Raw genomic sequence first — 27,522 nt, 5'->3', positions numbered from 1 at the left:
ACCCTAATACGCAATAATAATTGTCTTGTGCATGCGAATTAAGGCGCATCGTTTGTAGCGGCTTCTGAAGCTTAACGAATCAGCAGTTTGTGGCGATTCGCAGCCTTTGATGTCGACTATTTAGCGCTCTCAAGACCGAATCACTACGAACCGAGTGAACTTGGTTCACGAATCGATTTTTAACGAACCAAACCGCTACACACGATGCGCGAACTGCACATCGTCTGTAGCGAGTTTAAAGCTAGCCGCATATTGAACGTAGGGCAGCAGAGCACAGCACAGCCTAGGGCAGCAGAGGATTTTGTAACACACGCAATAAAATTAAACGCCGCATATTGGACGTAGCAGAGGCGAGGCCTGCGCGACATAGGAACAGAGTACTCTGTCCGGCCTGTGTCGGTTGTGGAGTGTGCACAGTTTTCTCTGCAGAGTGGCAACTGTTGTTGCAAAAAAATGGAACTCCTAATTGAACTCGTGCGGGAAAATAAAGTATTATATGATACAAGTCACAAAGACTATATGCGTACAAATATTGTTTAATTTGAACGTCACTTAAATCACTTAAGAGATTAAATTCTCCATGCGTTCTTCTTTTTTTTAAATGAGTACTTTCACCTAAACACTTTTTTCGCCGTTTTAAATAGAAACACAACAGAATATTCTCGATTTCCGAATCCGATTCTGAATCTAAACAAAGTTCGTCTTCCGTAGACATATTTAATTCCAATAACTAATAGGTACCGTCAATTTAATTATGCTCTTTATATGACAATATAGGTAAATATATACATAACAAAAAAAGACAAATAGGTACAAATAGATACAAAGGTCCTACGTTCAATATGCGCTCGTCGCAGAGGCAGAGCAGAGGAATAGTTTTCCTCTGCTATGGCTGTTATGAATAACACTTGAGTTGAAACTCCAAGTATGTACTCATGAGCATGAGCATGAAGTGCTGGTTTGTTCTCCGTTTTATATGAATAAAAATAATTCGCTGAGAGGAGTATGTGCTCCGAATACATAAAGTAGATACTCGATATTTTCAAACAAGTCTGCACCTGAAAAAACACCAAATAAACAAGTGCCGCGTTTCGCATATTCGTGTATTAGTATAAATTCAAGTATCAGTGTGCAATGAGTGAAAGTGAAGAAGAAACTGAAGTCTGCGAATCCCAAATGGGATTTGTAAACATGCTACGTGATGTTCCCATACTTTTATCCAAGTCATAAACACCAGCTGTCCGAAAGTCAAAAAGCCAAGCAATAGAACTGAGTAACAAACAGTGGAAGCTGAATTTCAGGTCACAAATAACGACAAGTCAAATGTACAAAAAAATTAATAATATGAAATCCAGACTCAAGAAAAAGACTGACATAAACAGGACTGGAAATAAGAAAATTGTGCTGCAGGATTGGGAAAAGATTTTGTTGGAAATCATGGAAGGCAACACAAATCCAGTACTTGCAAAAGTTCCAGGTAAATTAATTAATAACTTCTTCATAAGTAACTTTATTTAAATTACCATATATATTAGTGAACCTATCTAAAGTTTGCTATTATTTATTATTTTGTGAAAATTGAATGATTTATAAAGTTATGTTGTTTATAATAATTAATTACTTATTGTTTAACATTTGATCAAGTATTTTAGACAGACATTTTTGTAGCTTAGAAACAAAAAAAAGTTACAATATTATTTACGAAACTTTATCACTTGTCCATTTTTTAATATAGAAACTGTATGAATATTTACTTAATTTTTTATTTTAGGAGCATTATCCGTCGGCATACAACAAACAGAGACGAAAATCGGCCATGAAGATACAATCCCTAGGCAATCAACTTCTGCTTCTGAAACGAGTGCAGCAAATGATGATGCTATTAGTACAGTACAACATGCACCTAAAAAAAAGAAACATAATAAAGGTAGTCCTCTCGAAGAATATGAAACAAACGTTACTAAACAACTCTCGAATAACGAACTACAAAGACTAGTTTTACTGAAACAACTGAGAGTTTTAGAAATGAAAGAGGAAAAACTCAAGAGACAGCTAAACAGAGATGTTAATGAACAATCTAATTCAAGCAATAATAATATCATTCAAGCTGACAATGGACAAGCATATTTCAAATTATAATGTGTCAATACTTTTTAGAATCACTTACGAAATAAAGAATTCTAACATGTGACAAAAACATTTTTCTAAAGTGTTAATAATAAAAATGATAAATAAGTTCTTTCCACGCTTTACTTACTTCAAGCGAGAGCAAGAATGACATCTGCTAACTCAGATCGCCTCCTTTGCCCGCTTCTTCTAATATTATTATTATCCAACTCCTTTTCTGCCGGATACGCAAGTGGGATATCTTCTAATGGAAGCTCCATAGGATCTAGCTCATCTTTTAAATATTTTGCTACATTGTGTAATATACAACAGCATATGACAAATTTTGGAACTTTTTCTATGGATACCCGCACTTTATATTGTAGCATCGGAAATCGTTGTTTTAGTTGACCAAAACATCTTTCAATTATTACACGTTCCTTTGTAAATAAATTATTATAAGCACGTTCTTGTGGTGTATTAGGATTTCTAAAAGGTACCATTAGCCACGGTGCTATACCATATCCTTCATCTCCTAAGAGTAGTGCTTGCGACCTATGAAAATCATTCCTCGCAATATTTGAAATTTCTGAATTGCTCCAAATCCGTGAATCGTGAACAGATCCTGCCCATAAAGCGTCTACACTTGTAAACCACTCATCTGAATTACATGTAGCTTGGACATTAATGCTGTGATATCCTTTGCGATTAATGTATTCATCGCTATGAATAGGTGGCTTTTTTATTTTTATGTGGGTACAGTCTATCACGCCCAATGCACAAGGAAAAGAATAATTTGATTGCCACTTTTGTTATTGCCTCTATTATGTCGGCAGCAGTGTGAGGAAATTTTATCCACAGACCACATTTTTCTATTAGCTTCTCAGTAACTTCCGTCACTACTTTTGAGACAGAACTTTGATGAACACCAACATCTTCTCCTACTCCTGATTGGAAACCCGGATCACCAACGTATCTCAAAAATATTTTCATTTTATCAATGTTATTTATAGCACCACCTCTTCTTTCTCGAGATTCTGTACCCAAAAAGTGATTTGATATCCACTCTACATGTTCTCTAGTAAATCGATATAACACTTTAAAATCACGATCACAGGTACGCCTTCTAGGTTTGTAATATTTTTTAGAACGCAAATTAAGAATGAACTCAGCCATAGTTCTGCCGTAGACAAACTGAAGTCTGCTATATATCAGACTCCAAAATTGTGGAGTACATTCTCCTTCCGAGGAGCATCAACAAATTTTTATTCATAGGAAAACTGAGAATGAACTCACAGCAAATTATACATAAGAGTACCTACTTAAGTGGAGCATCTGCTCCCTATTTTTATTCATATGACATGGAGTATTTGCTCCAAATTCATGAGTAGATACTAAATGCTCATTTTTATTCATACGACCCTATGTCTCGGCTGTGCTGTGCTCTGCTGCCCTACGTTCAATATGCGGTTAGCCTAACAGCTATTCGAATGTCATTAGCGTCAAAGTTGTGCTTGGCGGCAAATAAAATTAACACTAAATTTCTCCCTCTATACCCCTTTACGAACTATTTGTTTGGATAATTGAATATTATTTTAATAATTTTATTTATTTAGTGTGTTATCGTTGCCTATTTGTATTTACTATTTATGCCACTTTTGTAAGCGTACAATAGTTTAAAGCTTTATTATAATAGTTCTAGGAAAGTTTTTATTTTTAGCAGCTAGGCTTATCTCAAACTCCAGATTAGTTGTATTTTTTTTTATCTAGTAAGAGCACTATAAAAACAGGAGAGGAGTGTCCAAAATATCAAATAAATAGTTTGTTATTTGCCATGAATACTATTCGTAAATGGATAGGAAAAAAATATAATGGGTTTTTCTGTTCCAGGGAAGAATATCCAAGTAGTAGGTAAGCAAAATTATGTTAGTAAATATACCAAATGATGCCTTTTGATAAAAAAAATTCTAGACAAAGAACTGATAAGGCAAATAAGGATTTATGCCATATGTCTTAGTAATTTTAGCCTCAATCTAAATTCTTTCTCAGTTCAAACAAAATTAATATAGAAGTTCCATTAACTCAATCCGATGAATATTATAAGATGGACCATCCAGAGCGAGGCCTGGTTATTGTGTTCAACCATGAAATCTTTGATAACAAAAAAAGATTCAAACAGAGAATGGGAACCAATGAAGATGTAGGAAAAATTAAAAAAACCTTTAGCACTATGGGTTTTCAAGTTCACAGTTATAAAGATTTGACCCTTGCGGAGATTAGAGACCACATAAAAAGATGTAAGAATAACTTCTAATGTCCTTACGATGAAGTATTTTGATTCATTTACAGATTTAGAGCAGGATCATTATCACAAGCAAAGGGATTGTTTAGTTATCTTTGTTCTCACACATGGAGAAGAAGGGGACTTCCTGGCAGCAAGAGATAAAGTCTATGATGCATCCAAAGAGCTCTGGAGTAAATTTACTGCTGAAGGTTGTCCTGCTTTTGCTGGTATAAAACAGATCCTTTTTGAACTAACAAATTGCTTGCTTATGTACTAACTTGGAAGAGGGGTCCATTCATTCATCAATGGTTAGTCATAATGGAAGTTCATCATGTTAAATAAGAATATGCATTTGCTTCTTCATGTTTTATCAAAGTCACCAAATTTTATTTTATTTAATTTATTTTTCTTATTAGCCAAACCAAAGTTATTTTTTCTACAAGCTTGTCGAGGTGATGCTGTGGACCATGGAGTTTCCTTACAAACATCTAAGGATTGTTTTAATACTATAGATGGTGCTGGTGGTACACACACCGATGGTTTATCTTACAGTTATCCTAATTTTGCTGATATTTTAATTTGTTGCTCCACAATTGACGGTATGTCACATGTGAATAACAAAATTGGGTGGATTTTTTAACATTCCAGGTTGCAGGTCATACATCTTATAGAAGCCCCTCGGGTTCACCCTGGATCACCATATTGTGCGAGGAACTGGAAAAAAATTGGAAAACGATGGAAATTCAACAGATTTTAACTTGCGTGAACCGGCGATTGGCCGTTGAATTTTCTTCACGACATCATGATTCTAGTAAAACTAATAAAAAACAGACTCCATACATAAGAAGTACCTTGACAAGAAGTTTAATATTTGGTAGAAGTAGTTGATAAGGAATTTTAGGATAATAATTATGAAGCTCAATTTAATTTTGTTAGTAATAAATATTTGACTTTTGAGAATTTCTAACATTCCAGGCATACTTTTTTAAATATTTTAATTTGGATAAAATTGGCTCTAACTTGGCATCTTTTTGAAGTAGAACAATTATGTTTTTATCCTCAATTCTAGATAGATATATCTAGATATATCCTATTCCAACTGGTTCCCATGCTATGCTCAGAAATGTTTGGTTATTAATTAAAAATCTTATAGGTGCCATATGGATTGAAAAATTTGTCATCTCTAGGAACTTGAACTATGCATAAAGTTGCCTCTAACTCAGAAAGTTTCTGGGAAACAAACATCTTCTTGTATGAGACCATTGGTTTAAACATGTTCTTTCTTTTCCTAACATTAGTCTAAGAATTATCTGATAATTTTGTGCAATTCAAATTTATTTATTGCTCTTTAGGTTACATAAAGTAAGATAGATTTAAGATTAAGTTGAAAAGTTTAACATTAAAATAGTTAGAGCTAAGTAAAATAAAGATAAAAAGTAAAAGACACCCCCACTTAACATTAAGTACACCAACAGACACAGACTTATCAAACTAGATATTTATTTTAAAAAAACATATTATGAAAGAACCGATTAAGGTTATCTGATGAGTTATGTATTTACCCACTGAATAAAACTTTTTTGATATTGGGTTGAACCTGTACCCCTTTATGTTCTTCATTTCATCGGGTAATGCATTGTATATTTTGACACACATATAATAGGGACTCATTTAATACATGGTTGTCTTATGTCGAGTCACTGCAAAATCGAATCTATATCTTGTCTTATTAATGTTAATATTTACATCACATTTTTTTGAAAGAGTTGTTCATGTTTTGAGGCAAACCAGCATACTTTGTACAAGTAAAGAGAGTATATAGTCATAATTCCTAATTTTTTAAACAAAGGAGCACAATGCCCTCGAAAAGCGGATCCACACATTGTTCGTACAATTCTTTTTTGAATAACAATATTCTTTTTATTGACCCCGCATGAGATCCCCAAAACATTATTCCAGTTGTAAATAGCGAAGTTTGCCGACGTTATCTGTTTAGATATTTCATTACCATGGGTTTGCCAATCTAAATTTGTGTGTAAAGTTAGACCCAAAAACTTAGTTTCGTCCGATTCATATACATTATCAATTATTTTCAAAGTCTATTTTTTGTTTTGAAAATGAATGAATTTTGTGTTGCTTGAATTAAGGACTAACTGATTTTGCTCACACCACATAATAAACTGAATTATTGATTCCCTACTAAGAATGTTATTTAAGTTGTTTTATTAACAGAGCATTGGTTGAAGCAGGATGAGCTGATTTAAGTGTCCCATTACGTGGTTATATCTAAATTTTGTAGATCTCAATCTGTACACGGGGGTTGTATGATATTGATGGATGAAGTCTTCTTAAAATAGAGCTCCTTTCAACCAATAACGAAATTTAATTACTTATTACTAGAACGGGTCTTTGAATTCACCATTATTTTTTTTAGATCTCGAAATGTATATATAGTATGCATCTATCGGTCGCCTTCCTCTGACATTGAGGTATTCGTAAAAAATCAAAATGGATTAGATTCTGTCTGGTATTTCGTGCTCTGTAAACATAATTGTAGCGGGGGATCTTAATGTAAATTTTGATGATAGGAGCTCTGCATGCACAACTCGCTTGAGTAATCTGCTTGAGTGTTATGGCTTGCAAATGCATGTTAAATCGCCGAACCATATTGCTCGATTCTCTTCGAGTACTATTGACTATATGTGCTCTAACTGTTCTGAGATCACTATATGTACCGTTGAAAATGCTGCACTGTCCGACCACGAAGCAATTTTTTTTAACGTTTTAGAACCTAAACAGCAAGCAAAATCTCTACGACATTTTGCATTTGCGCACAAATTACAAACAATTTAGGCGCCTCTTCTAACTGGGACGCAATTCTTGAATCAGATAACCCTATATCTGCCTTACACAATAGGATTGTTGACTTGTTTAATGCAGCTTTTCCTATCAAAAAGATAAAACGCAAAAAAACTGTCTAAAAAAAAGTGGTTTACTAAGGGTCTAACTATTTCTTCAAAAAATCTCCGTTCGCTCCATACCATCAGGAAATATACGTCATCTCTTTATTTCAATGAGTATTTTGCTAAATACCGCTCCATCTTTCGTCGCTTAATAAGACTCTTCAAAGAACAATATTATTCCAACAGGCTGATCAAGTCCCAAAATTCGCAGAAGGAATGTTGGAATATTATAAACGACATACGCAATAAAAACTCTCATTGTCCTACTTCCGTTCCCAATGTTTCTCCAAACGCGCTTAACAACTTTTATTGCAGTATAGCAGATAATCTCCAACAACATTTGACTCCTTTTTGTTTTTTTCCAACTGATCTGACAGAATTAAAAGGTGTCTTAAAATCGATAAAAAACAAAAACAGTTCAGGTGAGTGCAAACATTCCTGATTCAGCCTTAACGGTCCTGGTAAAAGCAATTAACAGTCATGGGAAACAGGAACATTTCCCCCTTGTCTAAAAACAGCCAAAGTCATTCCAGTCCACAAAGAAGGAGACATGGAGAATCCTTCTAATTTCCGGCCAATATCACTTCTATCCACCATGTCAAAAATCATAGAAAAACTGGTGATAACTCGTATGCTGTCTTTTATTAATGCAAATAACCTCTCCTAATCCTTAGTAAGTGTCAGTTCGGTTTTCGCAAGAATACCAATACAAATTATACTGTATACCATCTTCTTCAGGACTTGTACTCTCATATCAATGGCGGCTGTTTTTTGTGATCTGTCAAAAGCTTTTGACTGTGTTAGTCATGACATTCTGCTGCGGAAGCTCCACCGCTATATTTTTAGAGGCTTTCCTCTATCATGGTTTTCTTCATTCCTGCGAGGTCGACGGCAACGGGTTTTGGTTGGGTCAAAATACTCAGAATATAGCTTTATTAGATGGGGAGTGGCTCAGTCTTAGGCCCAGTTCTATTTTTACTTTACATTAATGATCTGGTTGGTCTCTCTATTCGCGGTGTCTTCACTATATTTGCAGATGATACCACAATATTGTGGCAGGCTCTGGACTCAGATTCTCTCCATAAGATCATCCTAGAGGATCTTAAGATGGTAAAAAGGTGGTGTGACTCTAATTTACTTACATTAAATCCAACAAAAACTAAATTGCTATATTTTAAATGTAATCTTAAAGATGTTTCGATAGATGGTGATCCAATTCAGATTAACCCTGACAGCAAATGTCTTGGAATTTTCATAGACAAAGATCTCAAATTTGACACACATATAAATCTTCTTTCCAAAAAGGTAACATCTGGATCTGGTTGTTATGCTGTCAGGATCAGTGTACAGGAACTTGTTCCAAAAATTGGCAAGTCCGTTTATTGTTCCCTCTTTGAATCCCACCTTCGTTACGGTATCGCTTTCTGGGGCAGTGCAAGCAGTTACATTATTCAAATGTTGTTTGTTATTCAAAAACGGGCCATTCGATACATATGTGGGGCTAACCCCCGGGATTCATGCCGTCCTCTATTTTACCAAAATAAAATACTAACTCTCCCATGTCTGTATATTCTTGAGACTGCTTGCATAATCTACAAGTACAGAGAAAAGTTCATGGTCAGGGGCGCGTTCACAATGGATGTCGGGCGTTCTCTGGACGCACTCGGCAGCCTGGGTAAAGCGTTTATGGTAATATTTAAACTCGTTCACATTTGAGGGTAAATTTCGTCGGAGGAAGGCGGACAGAGCAACTTTTTAACCCCGTCTTCTACATAGTTAAAAGTTGTCCGACTGGCCCGCGCAGACGTAAATATAGGTTTTATTTGAATATTTAGAAATGTCATAACCCCAGAAAATTGTTTTGAAAAAAAAAATGAATACAAATAAATAAAGAAAAATTTGAAAAAATTAATTTGAGTAAAAATAATGTCTGTAATTTCAAGTCACACCCACAATCTAGTCGTGGATGAAAATCAGGATCCCATTATAAGTGAAGATGGTCAATTAGTTTTAACTTGCAGAATTTCAGGTAGGTTCTATAATACATAATATTCAATGCTACAATTTTATGCTGAAACTACATGTAATACCTACCTATATTATTTAATAATCTATTCCTTCTTATGTTTTTTATAGCTATAACTATTATACTTAATCCTAATTGAAGTATGTAAATAATTCCAAACTACAACAGCAGTCACTTAACTTATCTTTTTCTCTCGCTATTTTTTTATATCCTGCATATTTTTTAGACAAATCTCTCCTGTATTTTCCAAAAAATCTGGTCAAACCATTCCAAACAATCACATGAAGAGGACTTGGGTATGCTTTATCCCCTCGGCTGAATTCGTTTTCTCCAAAGTAAAGTTCTGGATTTAAAGTTACATTTTTGAAAAAGTCAGAATTCTTGAAAATCCTTAGGTCACCAACGGAGCTTGGATAACCAACAAACACATCTCGAAACTTTCGTTTATGGTCACAAATAGCTTGCAAAGTAATTGCATGGAAACATTTCCTGTTGATGTAAACCTCAGGATTTTCTTGTGGTGCCTTTATAGGTACATAAGTCCTATCTACGCTCCAACCACTCCAGGAATTTGACCCCACTTGAAAAAGTCATTTTTAATTTCTCTTCGCTCTTCAGTTGATGGCCATTTAATTATCTCTGGACCCAGCTCAACAAGACAACCCATATCAAGGCATATCAAATCTACCTCCAACAGATCTGAAACAAAAGAAAATTCTGTTATCCTAAATGTTGAGAGGTTTATTGTTAATAAGACCTAGAACTGGCATTATAATGTCCCATTGACCACATGTTAATTGAGTTTGAACTACCCATTAACCTATATGTTTTTAATATGTTTAACTGCTAATAGTTGACCTCGAGTTGAAACTCAACCTGTTGTTCACCAGACATTATTATACTGGCCCTAATATAAAGAATTTTCTACTTACCGATAACTATTGGGTGTACTCATAATCCAAATTGAAGCTAAAATTTGCTTTTGAGGCGATACTCTTTCTGGACCATATGAAAAGTTTTTCAATTTATTCTCCAGCTTGTTCTGAAGCCAACTGAATGCTTCTCTGGTTATGCGGAAGTTTTCCTGGAACTCTTGGTCTGTAAAATTTGGGACAGTCACAGATATAAAATTATCTGTACGTTCTATGACCCTTTTCTCAGTACTTTTATTAATGTTAGAGATAAAAGCAGCAGTCTGGGAAATTGCATAGGCAACATCTTCATCAGTTGATGAATCACTACTATCTGCTTCAATATTGTTTTGAAAAAAATTTATAGCATTGGGATTCATTTTAGTCGACAATCACACACGACTCTTGCACAAGAAAAATATACACACATTTAAAAAAATAAACAAACAGTTATAAGATTGCACTGCGCATGACCATATCGTTCATAGAGGTGAAACAGAAATTGTCGGGGCGAAATTTGTGTGGGCGTGACATGTCAAATTTAACCGGGTGAACTTTTAACCCATGGGTAGTAGTGATGTTAACTTTCGTTACTTTTAGGTACTTGTAACGATTCGTTACTTTCGATACAAGTATTCGTTACTTTGTATTAGTGATTTCGTTACTTTCGTTATTTTTGATATTATGAGTATATTGATTAAAATTCATTTAAATTTATTGCTGTTTTAGATACATTTATTGCTGTGAAACTTATGTACGACGTATGTTCATGATATTGGACAATCAATCAGTTATAGAAATTTTTTTTGCACTTTTAAATCTCCTAATTTTTTCGAATATGCAGTGTTATATTATGATTGTTTAGGTATCAATTTGTCCTGCTTTTGAGAAGAGTCTTTCACAGGGAACTGAAGTTCCAACAACAGAAATATGTTTTTGAGCCAAAACTGATAACTGGGGGTATGTTAAACGACGAGTTCGCCACCAATGTAAGGGATTTTCTTTTCTACCGATATTCGGTTCTGATAAAAAGTTCTAATTTCTGTGAAAGCTGCAGCTGTAGGACTTATACTACTTTCAGTAGACCTGATAGTTTCATCAAAGTCCTCCCAAATTAAATCTGCACTTAGATTCTGTTTGGTTGAGCTTCTATTGCGGTTTCTTCAGATTCATTAATTACAGTAGTAACAGTTTCAGCCTGTATTTTATTAATTTGTCTTACAACATCTTCTTGAATCTTTTATTTTACTTTTTGTAGAGCTATATCAAAATTAAAAGCTTTTGCTTTAAATCTAGGATTAATAAATGTAGATTTCGCCAAAGTAATATTAATTTCTATATTTCTAAATCTAAATTCAATGGAAGTTGATAACTGATTGATTAATTGTTTTCCTGTATCTGTAATAATTGTGTTAGAATTTAATTTATGCAATGCTTTTTTTAAACCTCCTACAATTAAAAAGACCTTTGAGAGTGTAACTGATTTATCCGCACACATTTCAACACTAACTTCCTCAAACGGTTTTAAAATCTTACATACTTCATCTAACAATGTCCATTCTTTCGCATTTGGTAATTCTATCGGATTCTGTAACACTCCGACAGCCGCTCTTAAGGGTTCACTTAATTGTAGGAAACGTTCAAACATGTAGTATGTAGAATTCCATCTAGTTACAACATCGTTTATTAATTTTAAAGAGATAAATTTTGGATCATAGTTCATTTGCTTTTGTGTAGATAATAGTTTTTGGTTTGCCTGAGAACTTCTATGAAAATATTGAACCGCTGTTTTGATTTTTTTTTTGGATATTTTGAAGGCAACTATTTATACCTTCTTTTACTATTAAATTTATTGTGTGTGCAAAACAGGGAATATGAGCCCAGCCACCTAGTTTAACAGCATTAAGCACATTAGCTGCGTTATCAGTGGTAACTGCATATACCTTATCTAATATTCCCCATTCAGCTGCTACACGTTTTAATTCAATGCACACATTTTCAGAAGTGTACCTTTCATTATAGCTAAAACATGTTAAAATGCAAGAATGTAATTCCCAGTTATCAGTTATAAAATGCGCTGTTACTCCTAAAAAACCCTCTACATTAAGCGATGTCCACCCATCTGTAGTAAGGGTAACAAAATCTGTCCTTTTCAAAAGATTTTTTAAAATGATAACTTTTTCATCATACTTTGCAACCAAAAGAGATTTTGTAAATGTTGCCCTACTTGGTAAATTATACGATGGCTCTATTGCTTTTAGTAATTTTCTAACTTTTGTTAAAAATTAACTAATTTTTGAACTATAGAGAAAGGTTGCAAATCCTCAGTTATCATGTTTAAAATTAAGTCGTTGATTAATTTTGTACGCGGTAGTGAGATAGGTCGTGAAACAAATTTTGTTAAACTTGCCTGTTGAGGTGTTTTTTTCTTATCATTAGGTTTTTTAATTGACGATGACGACTCTTGGTTGATTGCATTAGATGTGGACGGGATTTCTGGGTCAGGTTGAGTATGGCCTTCAGTTGAATTAGAGGATTCAATATTTGATGGCGTCAGCGGCTGAACTGATAAACTCGAATGATCTAATTTTTAAAAACAATAAATTATAATCTATGCGAACTACAAATTAAAATGTTCAACACTTCACGACTTTAGAAAAGTATAAAAATGGCCGTTTGTTTCTTAAAATATACAAGAGAACAAAAAAAAATCAGAAGCTTTGGGTTAAAAAATATGTTTTTTAAATGAAACAAAAAATTAGCCTATAAACTTTGTAATATCTAACTAAAAAGCCTAAATGTTTGTGTGTATTAAACTTTTCCAGCCACCCTGCCCTGTATATTTAAATATTTATTTCCAAAAAATCAACAATCAACTGTTTTCAAAATTATGTATAGATTGTGTCATATACAAAAAGTTACAAAATACCATTTTCAAACTCTAACTTGTTTTTTTTTGCTGGCGGCTCATCAATGTCATCATTCTCGTCACTCCTCTCATTTAACACTGTAAAGTGTTTTGTCTGCAAGTGTTTTTTTAGATTGGACGTGTTGCTGCCTTTAAAAGAATATACTGTCTTGCACAAATTGCATTTAGCTTTTCCTTCGGAAATGACTGTGTAATGCAACCAAGTAGCACTACGTTTTTGTATTTTCCCTTTTTTTTCCATTTCAAAAAATACGCTATTACGTTTCACAGCAAAATAAACAACATGATATTCTTTCTCTTTAGAACGGGGAACGGGAAATCCCAGATACTATAGCCTCCGGCTAATCATAGCCCATATACGAAGTAGGTGAATCCCAGCCAACAGCAAAAAAAGAACCTTAGACATCACCGGCAATCTGCATGGCATTATAATTATATTCTCTTTGGACTGGACCCCGCGTGGCAACCCGCAACGCGCAACGCAACCCGTTATATAGACTCCCGTTATCCCGTCGTAGTCGGTCGTGGTTCATAAAATTTTTTAGACTCTCTCGCATCTCGCTGTTCGGTTCGCATAAATTTGGCTTTTCGTGATTCGTTGTTTGTGGTTAAAGTAGAAAAAATCAGTCAGAAACGAAAGTAACGAAATAACGAATAAAAATTAGCTTTTGTATTCGTTACTATAAGTACATCTTAAGTAACGAATACTTTGTAACGAATACTTAAATTTTTGACATCACTAATGGGTAGCGACTGTGACCGCGCCCCAGGAGTGCTCGGTAGAGTTTGTCTAGCTAAGGAAAGGTACACCTTCTGTTTCAACGCTGCGCCAAGTTTTGTCCCCTAATAACGCGCGATTAGCGACAGTAGCGCGCCCCTTTTTTTAATTTAATTTAAAGGCACAGAACACAAATATAAGAATTGACGCAACGGCACTGTTTATATGCAAATCGAGGCGATCGATACCGTTGCTTTGGCAGCGGCGTAAACAAATTTACTGCGCAACCGAGCCGAACAACACGTGCTGTACCTTTCCTTAGCTAGACAAAGTCTACCCAAGCAGGAATCAGATGATTTTGCACCTTCCTCGACCTACTTCAGCTTTTACAAAAAAATCAATTTTTTACGACAGTATTTCTATTTTTAATCGAGATTGCTTGCTGCTAAGACTTATTACTCTGTCGAAGAATTTTTTAATGATATACTTTAAGTGACTGATTATATATTTAAGATTAATGGTTATGTTTTTGTATGTATGTTCGTATTTTATATTTGTGTCTTAAATATTTGTTTTTTAATTTTAATTTTTATACTTGTAGTTTGTAAGTTTAAATTTTTCTAGCTTTGTTAAAAACATTTTAATGTTATAACAATAAAGCAATATTTGACTTTGACTATTTCAAATTTTAAAGAAATAAATTTATTTAGATACTTTAATAAAAGTTAAAACTTCTAACAAAATTTCTTTTATTTTTTTTAATGATACAACAGTAAAAGAAATTAAATTTTAATAGATTTTTCTTATTTGGCCACAAGAGCTTTTTAACTGTTATATACTTACTATCTATATAGAAAAATTAGGTACTAAAAATTTTAAGTTGGGAAAATCATGGTTTAAAGTTGAGACTTTTTATTAGTAATTCCCCCTCCCCCCAAAAACTAGTCTCTAGGGACGTCCCTGATACTACTAGGTTTAAAAGTTATTTTTATAAATATATTTATATGCTAGTTTTATAGTGACTTTTTTTACTAATCTATCCCTTGATCATACCCTATAAAATCCAAAGTTTTTTAAGTATGTAAATAAAACATCTAATATTGCTAGATTTTCACCTAGAAAGATGTTACACCGTCACAATAAACAACATTCACCCTAATTACCCGCATACGGCCTCCCAGTCACGCCAGACGGGACATCACCATGAGTAACCCATAGCGACCCTCTTTTGTTTATTTTCTAGGTATATTATGTTTGCGTGCCGAGGGGGTGGCTTCGGAAATGTTAATTAATTTAAATTTTGACCGGCTACGGCGGTTACCGTATCTATTTTCAATACTCCTGTGGCATAAAATGCATATAAAAATGAAACTGGGAGAGAATACGATTTGAATAATATATAAAAGGGGAAATGCACGCCAAGCGGAAACACTCGCTATTTATATACTGCTGTAATAAGGAGTCAATAGTTTAAACTATCATGACAAGCCTTCCTGGTAAATGTGACAATAAAATACATCCAGAGGTAACTCGCAATCGGATAAAATTCTTAATTAATCACAAACTTAACCTTTTAGGCTATAAACAAGTTGGAACGTGACTTAAGTGAACTGGAGCGCCCCCGTATCCCTACTGATGTTTTTTGGCTCATTTTTTATTTAATATTTTTAACACTAGTGGTAATACCCACATATGTATATATTTAACCCCTATAAATGATGATTGATGATCTATTTTAGCTGGGTTTTACAGGGTATTGTGCCCATTTTGGGGACATAGGAAGAGTTATTCATGGTTATGACAATTGTGGTTTTGTATGTGGTAGGAACAGTGACGTAAAACACTTTCTAAGTTGCTATGATGCTACTTATATGGCTGATAACAGGCAATTTGGAGGGTAAGTAAGTTGTCCATCAAATAAACTGTATGTGTACATACTTCACTATTACTTCAGATTAAACATATTGCTCTACAAAGGATTTCAGATATCTAACAGATATTGTATAAAGAACTGCAGTGAATATGAGGGATAGTATGTTCAATAAAAAAATTAATATTAAAGCCTTTATTCTAATGCATATTTCAGCACAGAATTTCTCAACAGATGTGTTCCTTTTACTCACAAAGAAACAATTTATACCATCATGATGAAAACTGGAATAAAACCATTTTTAATGGCAAGTTCAACTCCTTTACATCCCCCTATAAGCTAACATTTTTATTTCAGGAAGTTGGGGAGGACTTCAGGGTGACTTGGCCCAATATCCTAAAAATAGCCCTGTTTGCTTTGTGTAATATACCCATTATTCACACTAAAACTTTCTTATCTAATTTATTTTTAGTTATATCAGTGATTCTTCTTATTCTTTTGCCCTTTTGGTCAGGGCCAGTTGTCTGGATTATATTAACTGGAGTGTGGGGTGCTTGCATCATCACTTGTTTTGCTTTATGGTGAACCATCATCTGTGATACATTTTTTTGTTTTTGATAGATTTTTACAAATATTTCAGGATGCGCTTTGTAGAATTGAAAAAAGAAAGTGCTGACAGTGAGCAGAAATTAACTTATCTTATTTTATCCATATTGGCAACAGTTGTAACTATTACGCTGACGGCTATTATAATTATAATGGTCAAAAGGATCCGGCTAGCAATTCAGTTATTCAAAGAAACTGGCAAAGCACTCACAGCGATGCCCAATTTATTTCTGCAACCATTTTTGGTAAAAATACGGATCCTCTTGCCCAAACCTTTGTAAACTTCTCAATTTTAGGCCTTCATAGTTATAATGCTTACAATAATTTCCTGGATTATCGCTTCTTTATTGATAAGCAGCGCCGGATATTTCATAATGAAAAGCCCCAACGTTTATCATTATAAAAAAGACGGGATCATATGGTCCGCCGCCATTTTAAGCTTTACAGGGATGCTCTGGACTGTGGAGTTCATTATGGGATGCCAGTATACCGTGGTTTCCGGAGCAGTCTCCAAGTGGTACTTTGAAAGGTAATCGTCAACAAAAAATTGTTTTATTTTTAAACAACGGTGTTTTGATGTGTCAGAATGACTAAGATTTCGAATGATTCCGCTATTGCCAGGATGTTTTTATCGCGTAATTTTTAACGCTATTTGTACAATATACATAACAGTAGAACCAAAGTATATAGATTTCAACTTTGTTAGACTGTGGTAGAACCGTTTGGATCAGTGATAATTTATCGATCAAACGAACTTTAGGAAGTTCGATCGAAATTATATGAGGCGCTTCATTCGAATAGATTACTATACAATTATTCACTATGTAGTTGTTTAAAGTCTTATTTATTTTGTTTGGTGGTCAGACTTTAGAAAATTCTTGCGGATAATAACACATTCTTATATCTAGTTATAACTTTTATTCCTAGACTCAGGTGTTCATACATTTAGCAAAATCCACTAACAGTTTGCTTACAAAACTTTAACAAAATTCTACTTTCTTTTAGAAAATTAAATAAATATTCTACCCTAATGTTTTCCTATATACTTCCTAATGAAAATGATTGCTGAAGTACAAGAAAACAGTTAATGCAACATAGTGATTCAAACAAAAATAGTATAATAGAAAGGTGCACAAATCACAATAACACACCTATAGGGTAACTTTACTTCTGCTATTGATTAGTACCTCTGCAATGTTGTCCGTTGTCTTAACTATAGGCCTGTTGTAGAACTTAGCAAAAGTAATTGAAGTTTCTATCCAGCTTGCAGTTTTACGGATGAAATTTATAGGTACACCTCTCTTGAATGCTGAGGATGTTGAGGCATGTTTAATAGAGTAAGCTGAGAAAATATTTGTGTTGATTCCAGCTTTTGTTAAGGAGTCCTTCACCCATCTGCTTAATGTCTGACTAGAAACTCTATTAAAAGGAGCAGAATATGAAATAAAAAGGTATTCATTGTTTATCTTCCGTAAGGTGGCTGTCTTGTCGATATACTGCATTAATGCTGAAACTAAACAGAGCTCAGGTTGTTCAGTGAATGTTTTAAATTGAAGACAAGGTTGACTCTTATTTAGGCCAGAGATCTTTATAGCATCAGAGATAAAAATAAGAACCTCAGCTTCATTTGTGAAAAAGATATTTTCTACTTTAATTAGGCCAAATGTTTGAAAACGTTGGGCCGTAATTAAATAAAATTTCATTAGGGTGAAGATTTCTGAGGTAATTTAGTATTACCTGGGGATCCCAAGGTAAATTGTATCTAGGAGTCTGTGGACGTAGTTTTGAAATGCCTCTTATGTACCTTTTTATTAAGGGGTGTTTACCTAAACTGCCTGGCATTATTAATGCCAAGGCCGAACGGAAATTGTTAAATGACCCATATTTAAAACCTCTTTGTTTAAAAAGGAATTGAAAAAACTGTATCACTTGAGTGGGTGCTGCCTTGAATACAGGAATATTCCTCTCTACAGAATATTTCCACCAGGACCTATAAGCTGTGTCATACTGTTTTTGTGTTGTGGTAGAAAGGGATTCCACCATGACATCCATGCATTCTTCTGGTACCTCTGGTTCCTCAGTCGATAAGCCTCCCTGATAATTTCCCTGCAACCAGGGTAAGGTTTGCTATGGGGAATGGTTTCCTAAAAGGAGATGTAATCAAATTACTGTCTGGACAAAAATTATTGGTTCTATAGTAAGGAGCTTGATAAAAGTAGGATACCATGCCTGACCTGGCCAGTCTGGTACAATTAGAATCCCTTCAGCCCTATCATTAATAATCTTTTTAATAACTCGTAATATTAGTGAGAATGGAGGAAAGGCATAAAAAAATTCCCTCCTCCATGAAACTGTAAAAGAGTCTACTGCACAAGAGGATGGATCCTTGTTTAATGATATATATCTTTCACATTTCTTATTAATGATTGAGGCAAACAGGTCAATTGATGGTTTCCCAAACCTTTTAACAATTAACTGAAAGGCAGCATTGGATAGTTCCCATTCAGTACCTGGACTTGTTATGCGGGAGCTTTTATCAGCCAAATTATGATCAGTCGAGATATATGAAGCATGAATCATTTGAAGCATTTCCAGATCTTTTGGGCTACTTTATTTAATAAATGGTTTCTTACACTACCCATATGATTTATGTAAAATATTGCTGTGACATTATCTATTCTAAGTAAAACATTACAAGATCTTAATTTAAAAGCAAAACATTTTAGCCCATAATATACTGCGAGGAGCTCTAAAAAATTAATATGGTTCGTTTTCTCTGCCTCGCCCCAAAACCCATGTGTCTCCTCCCCTCCTGAGTAAGCACCCCAGCCAGAGCTTGAAGAGTCTGTGTAAATTTCTAAGGAATAATTATCTTCTCGAATATTTTGCCTAGCCTTTGGAATGTTATCAATCCACCAATTAAGGTCTTCAGCAATAATACTTGGATTAATTTTCATATAGGAATCATAGTTTTGATTTGATACTTTGAGGGCAAATAATATTTCTTTTTCTAAATTTTTAAGATATAAAAGGCCATATTTTAGGGTTGGGAGGGTAGAAACTAATAAACCAATTAAATGGGCAAAAAAACTAATTTTACATAAGGTCAGTGTCTTAAATTTTTTTTATCTTCCTAATAATTCTTAACCCTTTCTCAAGAGGTAATTCTATAGAAAATTGTCTAGAATCAAGTATAAATCCCAAAAAGCGACATCTTGTTTGTGGCTCTAATGAGCTTTTTATAATTAATCAGAAAACCAAGATATTTTAAAAGTTCTAAACATCTAAAAGAATCCTGTCTATTTTGTTCTTTTGTTTTGGACAAAATTAATAGATCATCAAGGTAAATAACACAGCATATGCCCCTTTTATGTAAATATGAGACAACTGGCTTCATAACCTTGGTAAATATATATGGTGCACTAGACAACCCAAATGGAAGACAGTTGAATTCAAAAAGTTTTCCATTAAATTTAAATCTGAGATATTTTTTACTAGATTGATGCATAGGAATTAGGTAATATGCATCCTTCAAGTCTATGGTTGACATAAACCAATTCCTTTGCATTAATTTAACAGCTGTTCGCCAGTCATCCATTTTAAAATGATTCTTTTTTATATGTACATTTAATCTCTTTAAATTAAGTATGAATCTATTTTTGCCATTAGGTTTTTTAATCAAAAAAATAGGTGACAAAAATTGTCCTTTAATGCTCTTACATAGGCTAACTGCACCTGAGATTAACATGTCATTGATTACCTGACTTAATTGAGTTTTTTCAATGTTATTAAACCTCTGAGCATATGTTTTTGATGACATTGTGAAGTTGCCGTTAAAATCAATTTTGTACCCTTTTATCCAATTAAAAACTAAGGGATTAGGGTCTAAGATGTACCAACGATGTGAAAAAGCCTTGAGACGACCTGCTAAGATACTAACCTTTAATATTTCTGTCTTGCTGGTCTTGTTGGTCTGTGCCTGTAGGTCACATTCTGCTGAGATTTTTGCCCTTGATGTCTGAACTTCCTCGAGGAACGAGACGGGCCTCTCCAGTTTAAATGGTCTGCCTCTTGAACAGCTCTTCTGGGATTTCTTGTTAAACCAGATTTTGTGGCTTTTAAATCTCTACTGTTTTTTTCTAAATCTCTTGCAGTTTTAATTTTATCTGCAAAATCAGAACCAAATAACTTAGAGTCACCACTTGCTGAAGGGAATCATCTAGGGATGGTATGATAACATACCTCCTAGATATTGATACATAATGATGTAAATCACTTAGTAATTTGCCAGTATCTGAGAGTTCAGTTATAATGGCCTTAAGATGATCATTACTTTCTTGACCTAGGATTTTACTTAATGATGAACCCAAGGCTGCTAAAGAAGCTCCTAACTGAGATTGAATTATAGCTAAATACTTATCTTTTTTTAATGTGTCTTGTGGTAGAATTTTTAGAATTTCCTCATTTAGATCTGGGGCTTCTAAGGTTTTTAAATTTTTGGGTACAAGATCTTTTTTAGTTAGATCTAGTCTTTCTTGTTTATCTAGGCCGCATTTAATTATGTTAGACCATCTAGTTACCAGGGCTGGGTGTAGTTCAATGCCCTCGCTTATAATGTCATTGGGGTCTGTGCCCAAGCATTCAAGAATGTCATCTTTCAGAGTTCGAAACTGTTCTGTATCCTTGTCTGGGTGGATGACTAGGATCTCCTCTCTATTGTCTACCTCAGGGTCTATTGTTCTGCTGTGCATTTGCACCTGCTCGGTAATCTTGGAAGGTCTATGATTAGGTTGGTCCAGCTCACTCGAGTCTAGACGCCTATACTTCTTACGTGGATGGATAGGGGTTCGGGGCACCTGCTCACTCGAGTCAGGGCTCCGCGAAATCCAATCGCGTCTTCGAGGACGCGCTAAATGTTCTGAACACGAGTCAGATGATCTAGATCGGCTTCTTTTTGGCCTGCCTCTAGATTTAGTATTTCCACGTGTTGTTTTAAGTATGAATTGCTACGCTTATACTAATTTATACGCTTCATACGGGCGTCGAGGTCATGGAAATCCAGCGCTGACTCCCTTGAATCGGAGCCAGAAACTGACCTTTTTCGGTTCCTTGAACCCTTTCCCATTATGCTGAAAGAAATTAATAACGTTATTACTTAAAATTACAACTTACTCCTTGGATTTGAGCTGAAATTTATTTGTGGAAAAATTCACTTGTTACCACCCAAGCGCCAAAAACGAAGGTGATGGCTGACAGCCGTGTCGGTAAGTAGGAGACCTGTCAGATAAATTTATCTGACTTTTACACTTGGCGCCACCTAGCACCGGAAGCGGTACTACATAGTGAATAATTGTATAGTAATCTATGAAGAATGAAGCGCCGAAATATAATTTAATATTAAACCAATTATAGATATTTTAGTAATATTTGGTCTACAATATTATATCTAATTATTTAATTAGGTAGCGTTATTCAAAAATTAGAAAGTACCTAAAATTACAATATGATTGAGGATTTTGCAGCTCTAGAATCAGACAAAAATTATTGTTTATGATGTTCTATTTTGCTGGATCACGTTTATGACGATGATAGATGTCAAATCTGTCAAAAAAGACTTGGCAGCTAAAATTAGAAAAAGGGTCCTGTGTTGCCGACTAAATAAAGTTTTTATACTATCCCTAGAACGTTTGACAAATGACAGATGTTAAAACTGCAAAACTGAATTTTTTTTAATGGCTTATTGAATTAAAAAGAAAATTAATAACTGTCTCAGGGATAAATCGAAGCTCTCCCAACCGATTTGGAAAAGTGCCTATAACCTCATCAGGTACAATTTGGGTACCGTAGCTCTGGGTTCTCTATTAATTTCCATAGTAAGGTTCATTAGAATCCTCGTGGCGTTCACCAGGAAAATATCAAAAAAGATCGAAGGGTGGTACTTGGAAAAAGTATGCGTATATTGCTGTTCGTGTTTTCTTTGGTTATTCGAGAAAGTCTTAAGCATTGCAACGGCGCACGCGTATGTTATAACTGGTAAGTCATTATACAGGGTTGCCATATATTGTCTTTTAAAAATGTCTTATTTTAGCGATGTATGGTTACCCATTATTCACAGCAGGAAAAGAAGCTTTTAAACATATAACTGCTAAGCCAATAAGACTTGCAGCAATCAATAACATTGGGGACTTTGTCCTTTTTTTATTTCAACTTCTAGTGGTGGCATGTACAGTGGCAATGGGAACTTATCTATTTAAGGTATAGTTCAGTTCAGAGATCTATTAGAATCTTTGATGTGCCGCGAATAGTCCGTGTGCCGGTGTTGCTTGTATTGTCACATGACATGCATGTTTAAATCGCAAAATTTTATGTGAAAACAGTCATAAAGTAATATTCTAAGCGATATTTAATCAGTCCATTAAATAAATAAATGTTTTATGTATTTTTTTAAGAATTTATACATTTGATTCGTAAAATTTGACTACATGCGCCCACGTACTATTTTGTTAGACGTCTGACCTCAGTCACAGCCCCTCAAGCGTGAAAAGTTGCACAGGTCCGGCCTTAACATTTATTATTCGGGATTCTTGGGATTAGTTTTATTAAGTTAGAAATTCAGGATAGTTGATAGGTAGATAATATTTAATTTAAATATAAGTAAGATTTAAGTACGAAAAAGAGTTTAACCAAAAATTTTAATTTAATAAGTTTAGTTTTTAGCGCTATCAGTGGGGTGTTTATAACAAGTGATGAGAGAATAGGTGGTACGAATTACTTAGGCCCATTTATTCTGTGTATTAAGGCATTAAATATTTACTTTTTGACACAAAAGGGTAAAATGTTTTGGTTTGTCTTCAAATTTTATATATTTCCTTTTTTTGCGTATTGAGATTTATTTTTACTTGGTGGTGATTATTAATGGGGATTTTGGCTGCCATATTCAATGTCCTTTATTATTGTTTTTTTTTTAAATTAATACATATTATGATATATTATTATAATAAGATACTCGTGAAAACCCCCATCTCTATATTTCGTACCAATCTCTTTTGATAAAAAGTAATTATGTAGTCAGAAAAGTGGAAGTATATTTTTTAAAATCAACTTTTACATTAAAATTCATCTAGCGGTCTATATCTTATGCGTTTAAAAGACACAAGTCTTACTTGTGAAAAACACACTTTACATCCTGAATGTAATATTTATTAATTTGTTTGCCTGATATTTAGTTATTGTGCATAATAGGAGAGATTAGATGAAAATTAACAAAGATAAATGCTTATACTAAAAACTTAAAATCTTATACAAAACACTACATTTTAAGTATACTGAATCCTAAAACTACAGTGAGAATACTAAATACTTTTATAAATTTAACCAGTCTTTTGAATCTGGCCCAAAGAGTTAATACAATTTTCTAAATTCTGTTTTTATGCCTTTGTTTTTTAGCAGTTTCTTCCATTAAGGAAAGAAATAGTTTCTCTGTTGCTGCTATGGATTTCAACTTCATCTCGCACATCAGCATATGGATACTAAAGCATTACATTATAATTATATTCTTTATTGTGTCGCTGAAGGGCATATATTGCTGCATGTTGTCAATGAGCCAAAAGATAAGATTGGAACAAAATTCGTGATAGGGACTCATTTTTGATCAGTTGACTGTCGTTTTCTATAAACCCATTCAATTTTTTTACCCATAAACACTCTATTATTTAAATGTTATTTATGAAAAAAACGTTTGAATATTAAAATGTATCAATATCTTTTTGACACATAAGTTTATTTCTATCTAGCTCATAAAGGAATGAGATAACTATACTTTTATCTCATATAAATGTTAACAAATTATTATGTTTTTACAGGCACTCCTGAAATAAAAATTCCAATTACTTGACTTTTATGAAATGGATTTTAGTAAGTTCTTTAACAAAAACTAAAAAGGCCTTCAGAGTAGTCCATAACTCATTCTTTCAAAATTAAATCAATAAAACCCTAAGATATTAGGGTACTAAACAGAAACAAATTATTTTATCTTTTACAGCCACCCCTGGAATAAAAATGCAATTTTCTTGGCTCTTAATAAATGGATTCTAGTCATTTCTTCAAAAAAGAATAAAAAAACCTTTAAAGTAGTTCATAAATCAATAACGGGAAAATTTTGACTGTTAGAACTCAAGGTATAAGTAAGAGGCCAATAAGAGACAAATTTTTTCCTTCTGGAATAAAATGTCCATTTTCTTCCGACTTTTAGTTATTACATTTTAGTTATTTTTATAGAAAAGACTAGGAAAGTCTTCAAAGTAGTCAATAAATCAATAATAACGAAATTTTTACTACTAGAATTCAAGATATTGGCGGGCCAATAAGAGACAAATTATTTTTTTTCTTACAGGCACGCCTAGAACAAAAAATCCAATTTTTTGACTTTTAGTAAATGAATTTCAAGCGTTTCTTCAGAAAAGACTAAAAAAGCCTTCAGGGTAGTCCATAAATCAATAATTTCAAAATCTTGACTACTAGAACTCAAGATATTATTGTGTCAATAAGGGACAAATTATTTTATTTTTTACAGGCACTCCTGGAATGAAAATTTAATTGTCTTGACATTTAATGAATAAATTCCAATCATTTCTTCAGAAAAGAGATGGCCATAAATCAATAATTGAAAAAAAATTTTGATTTTAAAATATTGGGGTGCCAATAAGGGACAAATGTTTTTTTTCGCACAGGCACTCCTGGGATGGAATTTCAATGTTCTGGGCTTTCAGCTAGTGGATTTTAGTCATTTCTTTAAAAAAAACTAAAAAAATCTTCAGAATAATCCATAAATCAATAATTGCAAAATTTTGACATTTTACTTCTTGAAAAAATTACTGTGGTTATTATTAAGTAAGAAAAAAATATGACTTTTGTTGTAAATTTCTTCGTAAAAAAAATTCCTAGACAAACACGAAATTTGATCCTCAACTGCCACAACAGAGGGAAGTAAGCTGTAAAAAACAAAATTTTAGACTTATTTTCTTAATAAAAACAGTGTTTTTCTTACAATAGTAAAAAAGGGTTTTTCCCAGAAAAAAGGTCGAAGAAGTAGTCTTTATTGTGTCACTGAAGGGCAAACAGGGGCAGTTATAATACTAAAACAAATCCACAAACACAAATAAAAAACATACTTCCTCACATTAAAAACTGCAAAAAATTTAGACGAATACCAGGCCAAATTCTAAATTCACCAATTTCATAAAAGGGGAAAAAGGAAAACCAGCAAAACCCATCAAATAATAATGACCTCACCTGATCTCCCTCCCAACTATTAAAGGTGATAGACCTATCCTTAAAGATTTCTTTAAAAACACGTCAAAAGTAATACAAAAACAGCCCATAAATTTATCTGGGTACGGCCCCGTAATTCTCAAAATCAGTGGGATAGAGAGAGATACACAATTACTTTTACAGCCTAAAGTAGGAATCGCCAGAACGCAGATGTTTTATCTTTGTTTATTAGACTGGCTAAAAAGAGGTGACAAGGCTGTTAGTGCTGGGAGTGTTTAAAATATTTTGTAAGATGCTTGGATTTTAGTCCGCGGTCAATTTTTTGATATTATTTTCTTTCTAAAAATGGACATTTTCGAAAGAAAAATAAAAAATAGTATAAAACATGCGGTTTTACGTATATTTAAAATAATTTCATAGATAAACTATATAAAATCTTACCATTTAAACATGTATATCATGCGACAATAAATACGACATAGGCGCACGGACTAGTTAGTGCGGCATCTGGGACACATCAAAGATTCTAATAGATCTCTGAATTGGACTTTACCCCACCATTCACTTTTCTTTAAAGTTTCACCAAATTGTGTTAATTTTAGAGAGAGGAAAGAGGCATACATCACATATGGGTCCCACTAGTACTCTCCGCCTTATTCAGCTACATTATTGCATGTTGCTTTGCAACAGTCTATAAGGTACTACCAAAAGAATAAAAATTCTTGCCAAAAAATACACACAATTTTTAGATTACAATGGATACCATTTTCATATGTTTCTGTGAAGATTCCCTGGTAAACGATGGGGTTTCAAAACCATTTTTCATGTCCAGGGGGCTAATGGAATTTGTAGAGAATTCCAGGGTCATGGAAAACCGAAAATCAAAGCTTAAACTTAATGAGTTGCCCCCCAAAGTGAATTTTGATGATGTTAAATATTAAGCACAAGAAGATAATAAATATTTTCAATAAAAAAAAATGGCTTTATTTAGTTACTCACAAAATTGTGTTAAATCATATTAGTTTTTAAATAATCTCTACTATCTCCATCATCTAAATGGGTGCTTAAGAATTCATCAACGGAGTCAGTATTCCACTTTTCAATAGCAACAGTTTCCTGCAGATGCCCGTCCTTATCATAAAGTTTAATTATGGGATCCAAACCTGTTAGAAAACAAATACAATTGGCCATCCTCTCTTTGATTGAAAATAACACTTACCTCGAACATATTTAATTTGTAAATTAGGAAACTTGCCGGGTCTGTCGCTCTTAATAAAGGCTTGAATCTGTGGATAGGCTCCAAACTTGCAAGTGCAAACTTCCAAAATGGCTTTGGCGTACTTTTTGTCGTGCTGGCCGTTCTCATCTGGGCTGCAACACTCTTTACAATGATCCCTACAAAGAAATTATATTTTTAAGGATTTCTTTAATAAAAATAAATAACTTGGGGCCTTACTTCAGAATCTCTAGGTCGAACTTGGACAACTGCTCGCAGGAGGAACACAACAAATTTGCTTTGTTAAAGCCGAGGGCCCAGCAGTCCTCTGAGGTGAATTCGGCTACAATTTGAGGCTGAAATTGAATGATTTTGAGCAAGGGCTGAATTTAAGGTGGCTGTACTTACTGGAATAATTGTTAGTGCCATAAGAAATATTAAATTATTCATTGTAACTATTGAGGAAAGGAAAATCTTAATAATAAAAAACAGGACAGGACTCGACAATTCTAACCTCAAATTTGAGCAGCTGATTTTCTTTTGACAGCGCATAAAATGTGGGGTTAAGCACGCTATAGACGATACGCAGTTCGCGATTCGTTATGCGAGATTCGTTCAAATTC

The 27,522-nt window shown here is 33.8% G+C and overlaps 3 protein-coding genes and 1 long non-coding RNA gene across 7 annotated transcripts; 2 read left to right on the top strand and 2 right to left on the bottom strand.

The window, feature by feature from the left end:
• LOC126741169 (caspase-1-like) lies at positions 1–14,953 on the top strand. 3 transcript variants are annotated; one of them, XM_050447548.1, is made up of 7 exons: positions 1–1,477; positions 1,772–3,766; positions 3,827–4,017; positions 4,156–4,403; positions 4,456–4,617; positions 4,807–4,989; positions 5,046–14,953. In XM_050447548.1, exons 3-7 carry the CDS (start codon positions 3,941–3,943, stop codon positions 5,276–5,278), a joined length of 903 nt encoding a protein of 300 aa, XP_050303505.1. In that variant the 5' UTR covers positions 1–1,477; positions 1,772–3,766; positions 3,827–3,940; the 3' UTR covers positions 5,279–14,953. The 3 variants fall into 3 exon arrangements, with proteins under 3 accessions (XP_050303505.1, XP_050303654.1, XP_050303576.1); XM_050447697.1 differs by having other exon boundaries at positions 1–3,766; positions 3,830–4,017; XM_050447619.1 differs by having other exon boundaries at positions 1–3,766.
• On the top strand, positions 9,254–26,661 carry LOC126740980 (choline transporter-like protein 1). Of its 2 annotated transcripts, none has more exons than XM_050447241.1 (14): positions 9,254–9,382; positions 15,181–15,462; positions 15,515–15,616; positions 15,677–15,834; positions 15,892–15,969; positions 16,024–16,114; positions 16,165–16,228; positions 16,280–16,388; positions 16,448–16,658; positions 16,710–16,942; positions 22,187–22,446; positions 22,502–22,668; positions 26,286–26,381; positions 26,433–26,661. In XM_050447241.1, exons 2-14 carry the CDS (start codon positions 15,418–15,420, stop codon positions 26,622–26,624), a joined length of 1,806 nt encoding a protein of 601 aa, XP_050303198.1. In that variant the 5' UTR covers positions 9,254–9,382; positions 15,181–15,417; the 3' UTR covers positions 26,625–26,661. The 2 variants fall into 2 exon arrangements, with proteins under 2 accessions (XP_050303198.1, XP_050303278.1); XM_050447321.1 differs by having other exon boundaries at positions 16,024–16,118; positions 16,169–16,228.
• On the bottom strand, positions 17,514–21,766 carry LOC126741445 (uncharacterized). Its single transcript, XR_007662195.1, has 2 exons — positions 20,354–21,766; positions 17,514–18,557 (listed from the first exon to the last, which is right to left on the bottom strand). It is a non-coding gene; the product is annotated as an uncharacterized LOC126741445 (long non-coding RNA).
• Positions 26,645–27,433, bottom strand: LOC126741364 (selenoprotein F). The gene is made up of 4 exons (XM_050447789.1): positions 27,308–27,433; positions 27,140–27,255; positions 26,903–27,078; positions 26,645–26,846 (listed from the first exon to the last, which is right to left on the bottom strand). Exons 1-4 carry the CDS (start codon positions 27,347–27,349, stop codon positions 26,692–26,694), a joined length of 489 nt encoding a protein of 162 aa, XP_050303746.1. The 5' UTR covers positions 27,350–27,433; the 3' UTR covers positions 26,645–26,691.
• Between the last annotated feature and the right edge of the window lie 89 nt (positions 27,434–27,522).

Source organism: Anthonomus grandis, chromosome 1, assembly GCF_022605725.1.
Source record: "Anthonomus grandis grandis chromosome 1, icAntGran1.3, whole genome shotgun sequence".
NCBI lineage: Eukaryota > Metazoa > Arthropoda > Insecta > Coleoptera > Curculionidae > Anthonomus > Anthonomus grandis.
This window is presented reverse-complemented; position numbering and strand designations above follow the sequence as displayed.

Excerpts from the sequence above, each read along its gene's own strand:
- LOC126741364 (XM_050447789.1), bottom strand. The coding sequence starts at position 27,349 with ATGAATAATTTAATATTTCTTATGGCACTAACAATTATTCCA. Across the intron at positions 27,079-27,139 it reads TTCGACCTAGAGATTCTGAA|GGATCATTGTAAAGAGTGTT; the intron begins GTAAGGCCCCAA and ends ATTTCTTTGTAG. Across the intron at positions 26,847-26,902 it reads ACAAATTAAATATGTTCGAG|GTTTGGATCCCATAATTAAA; the intron begins GTAAGTGTTATT and ends GTTTTCTAACAG.
- LOC126740980 (XM_050447241.1), top strand. The coding sequence starts at position 15,418 with ATGACAAGCCTTCCTGGTAAATGTGACAATAAAATACATCCAGAG. Across the intron at positions 15,835-15,891 it reads GATAACAGGCAATTTGGAGG|ATTAAACATATTGCTCTACA; the intron begins GTAAGTAAGTTG and ends CTATTACTTCAG. Across the intron at positions 16,943-22,186 it reads TCCAAGTGGTACTTTGAAAG|GGATAAATCGAAGCTCTCCC; the intron begins GTAATCGTCAAC and ends TAACTGTCTCAG.
- LOC126741169 (XM_050447548.1), top strand. The coding sequence starts at position 3,941 with ATGAATACTATTCGTAAATGGATAGGAAAAAAATATAATGGGTTTTTC. Across the intron at positions 4,618-4,806 it reads AGGTTGTCCTGCTTTTGCTG|CCAAACCAAAGTTATTTTTT; the intron begins GTATAAAACAGA and ends TTTTCTTATTAG. Across the intron at positions 4,990-5,045 it reads TTGTTGCTCCACAATTGACG|GTCATACATCTTATAGAAGC; the intron begins GTATGTCACATG and ends TCCAGGTTGCAG.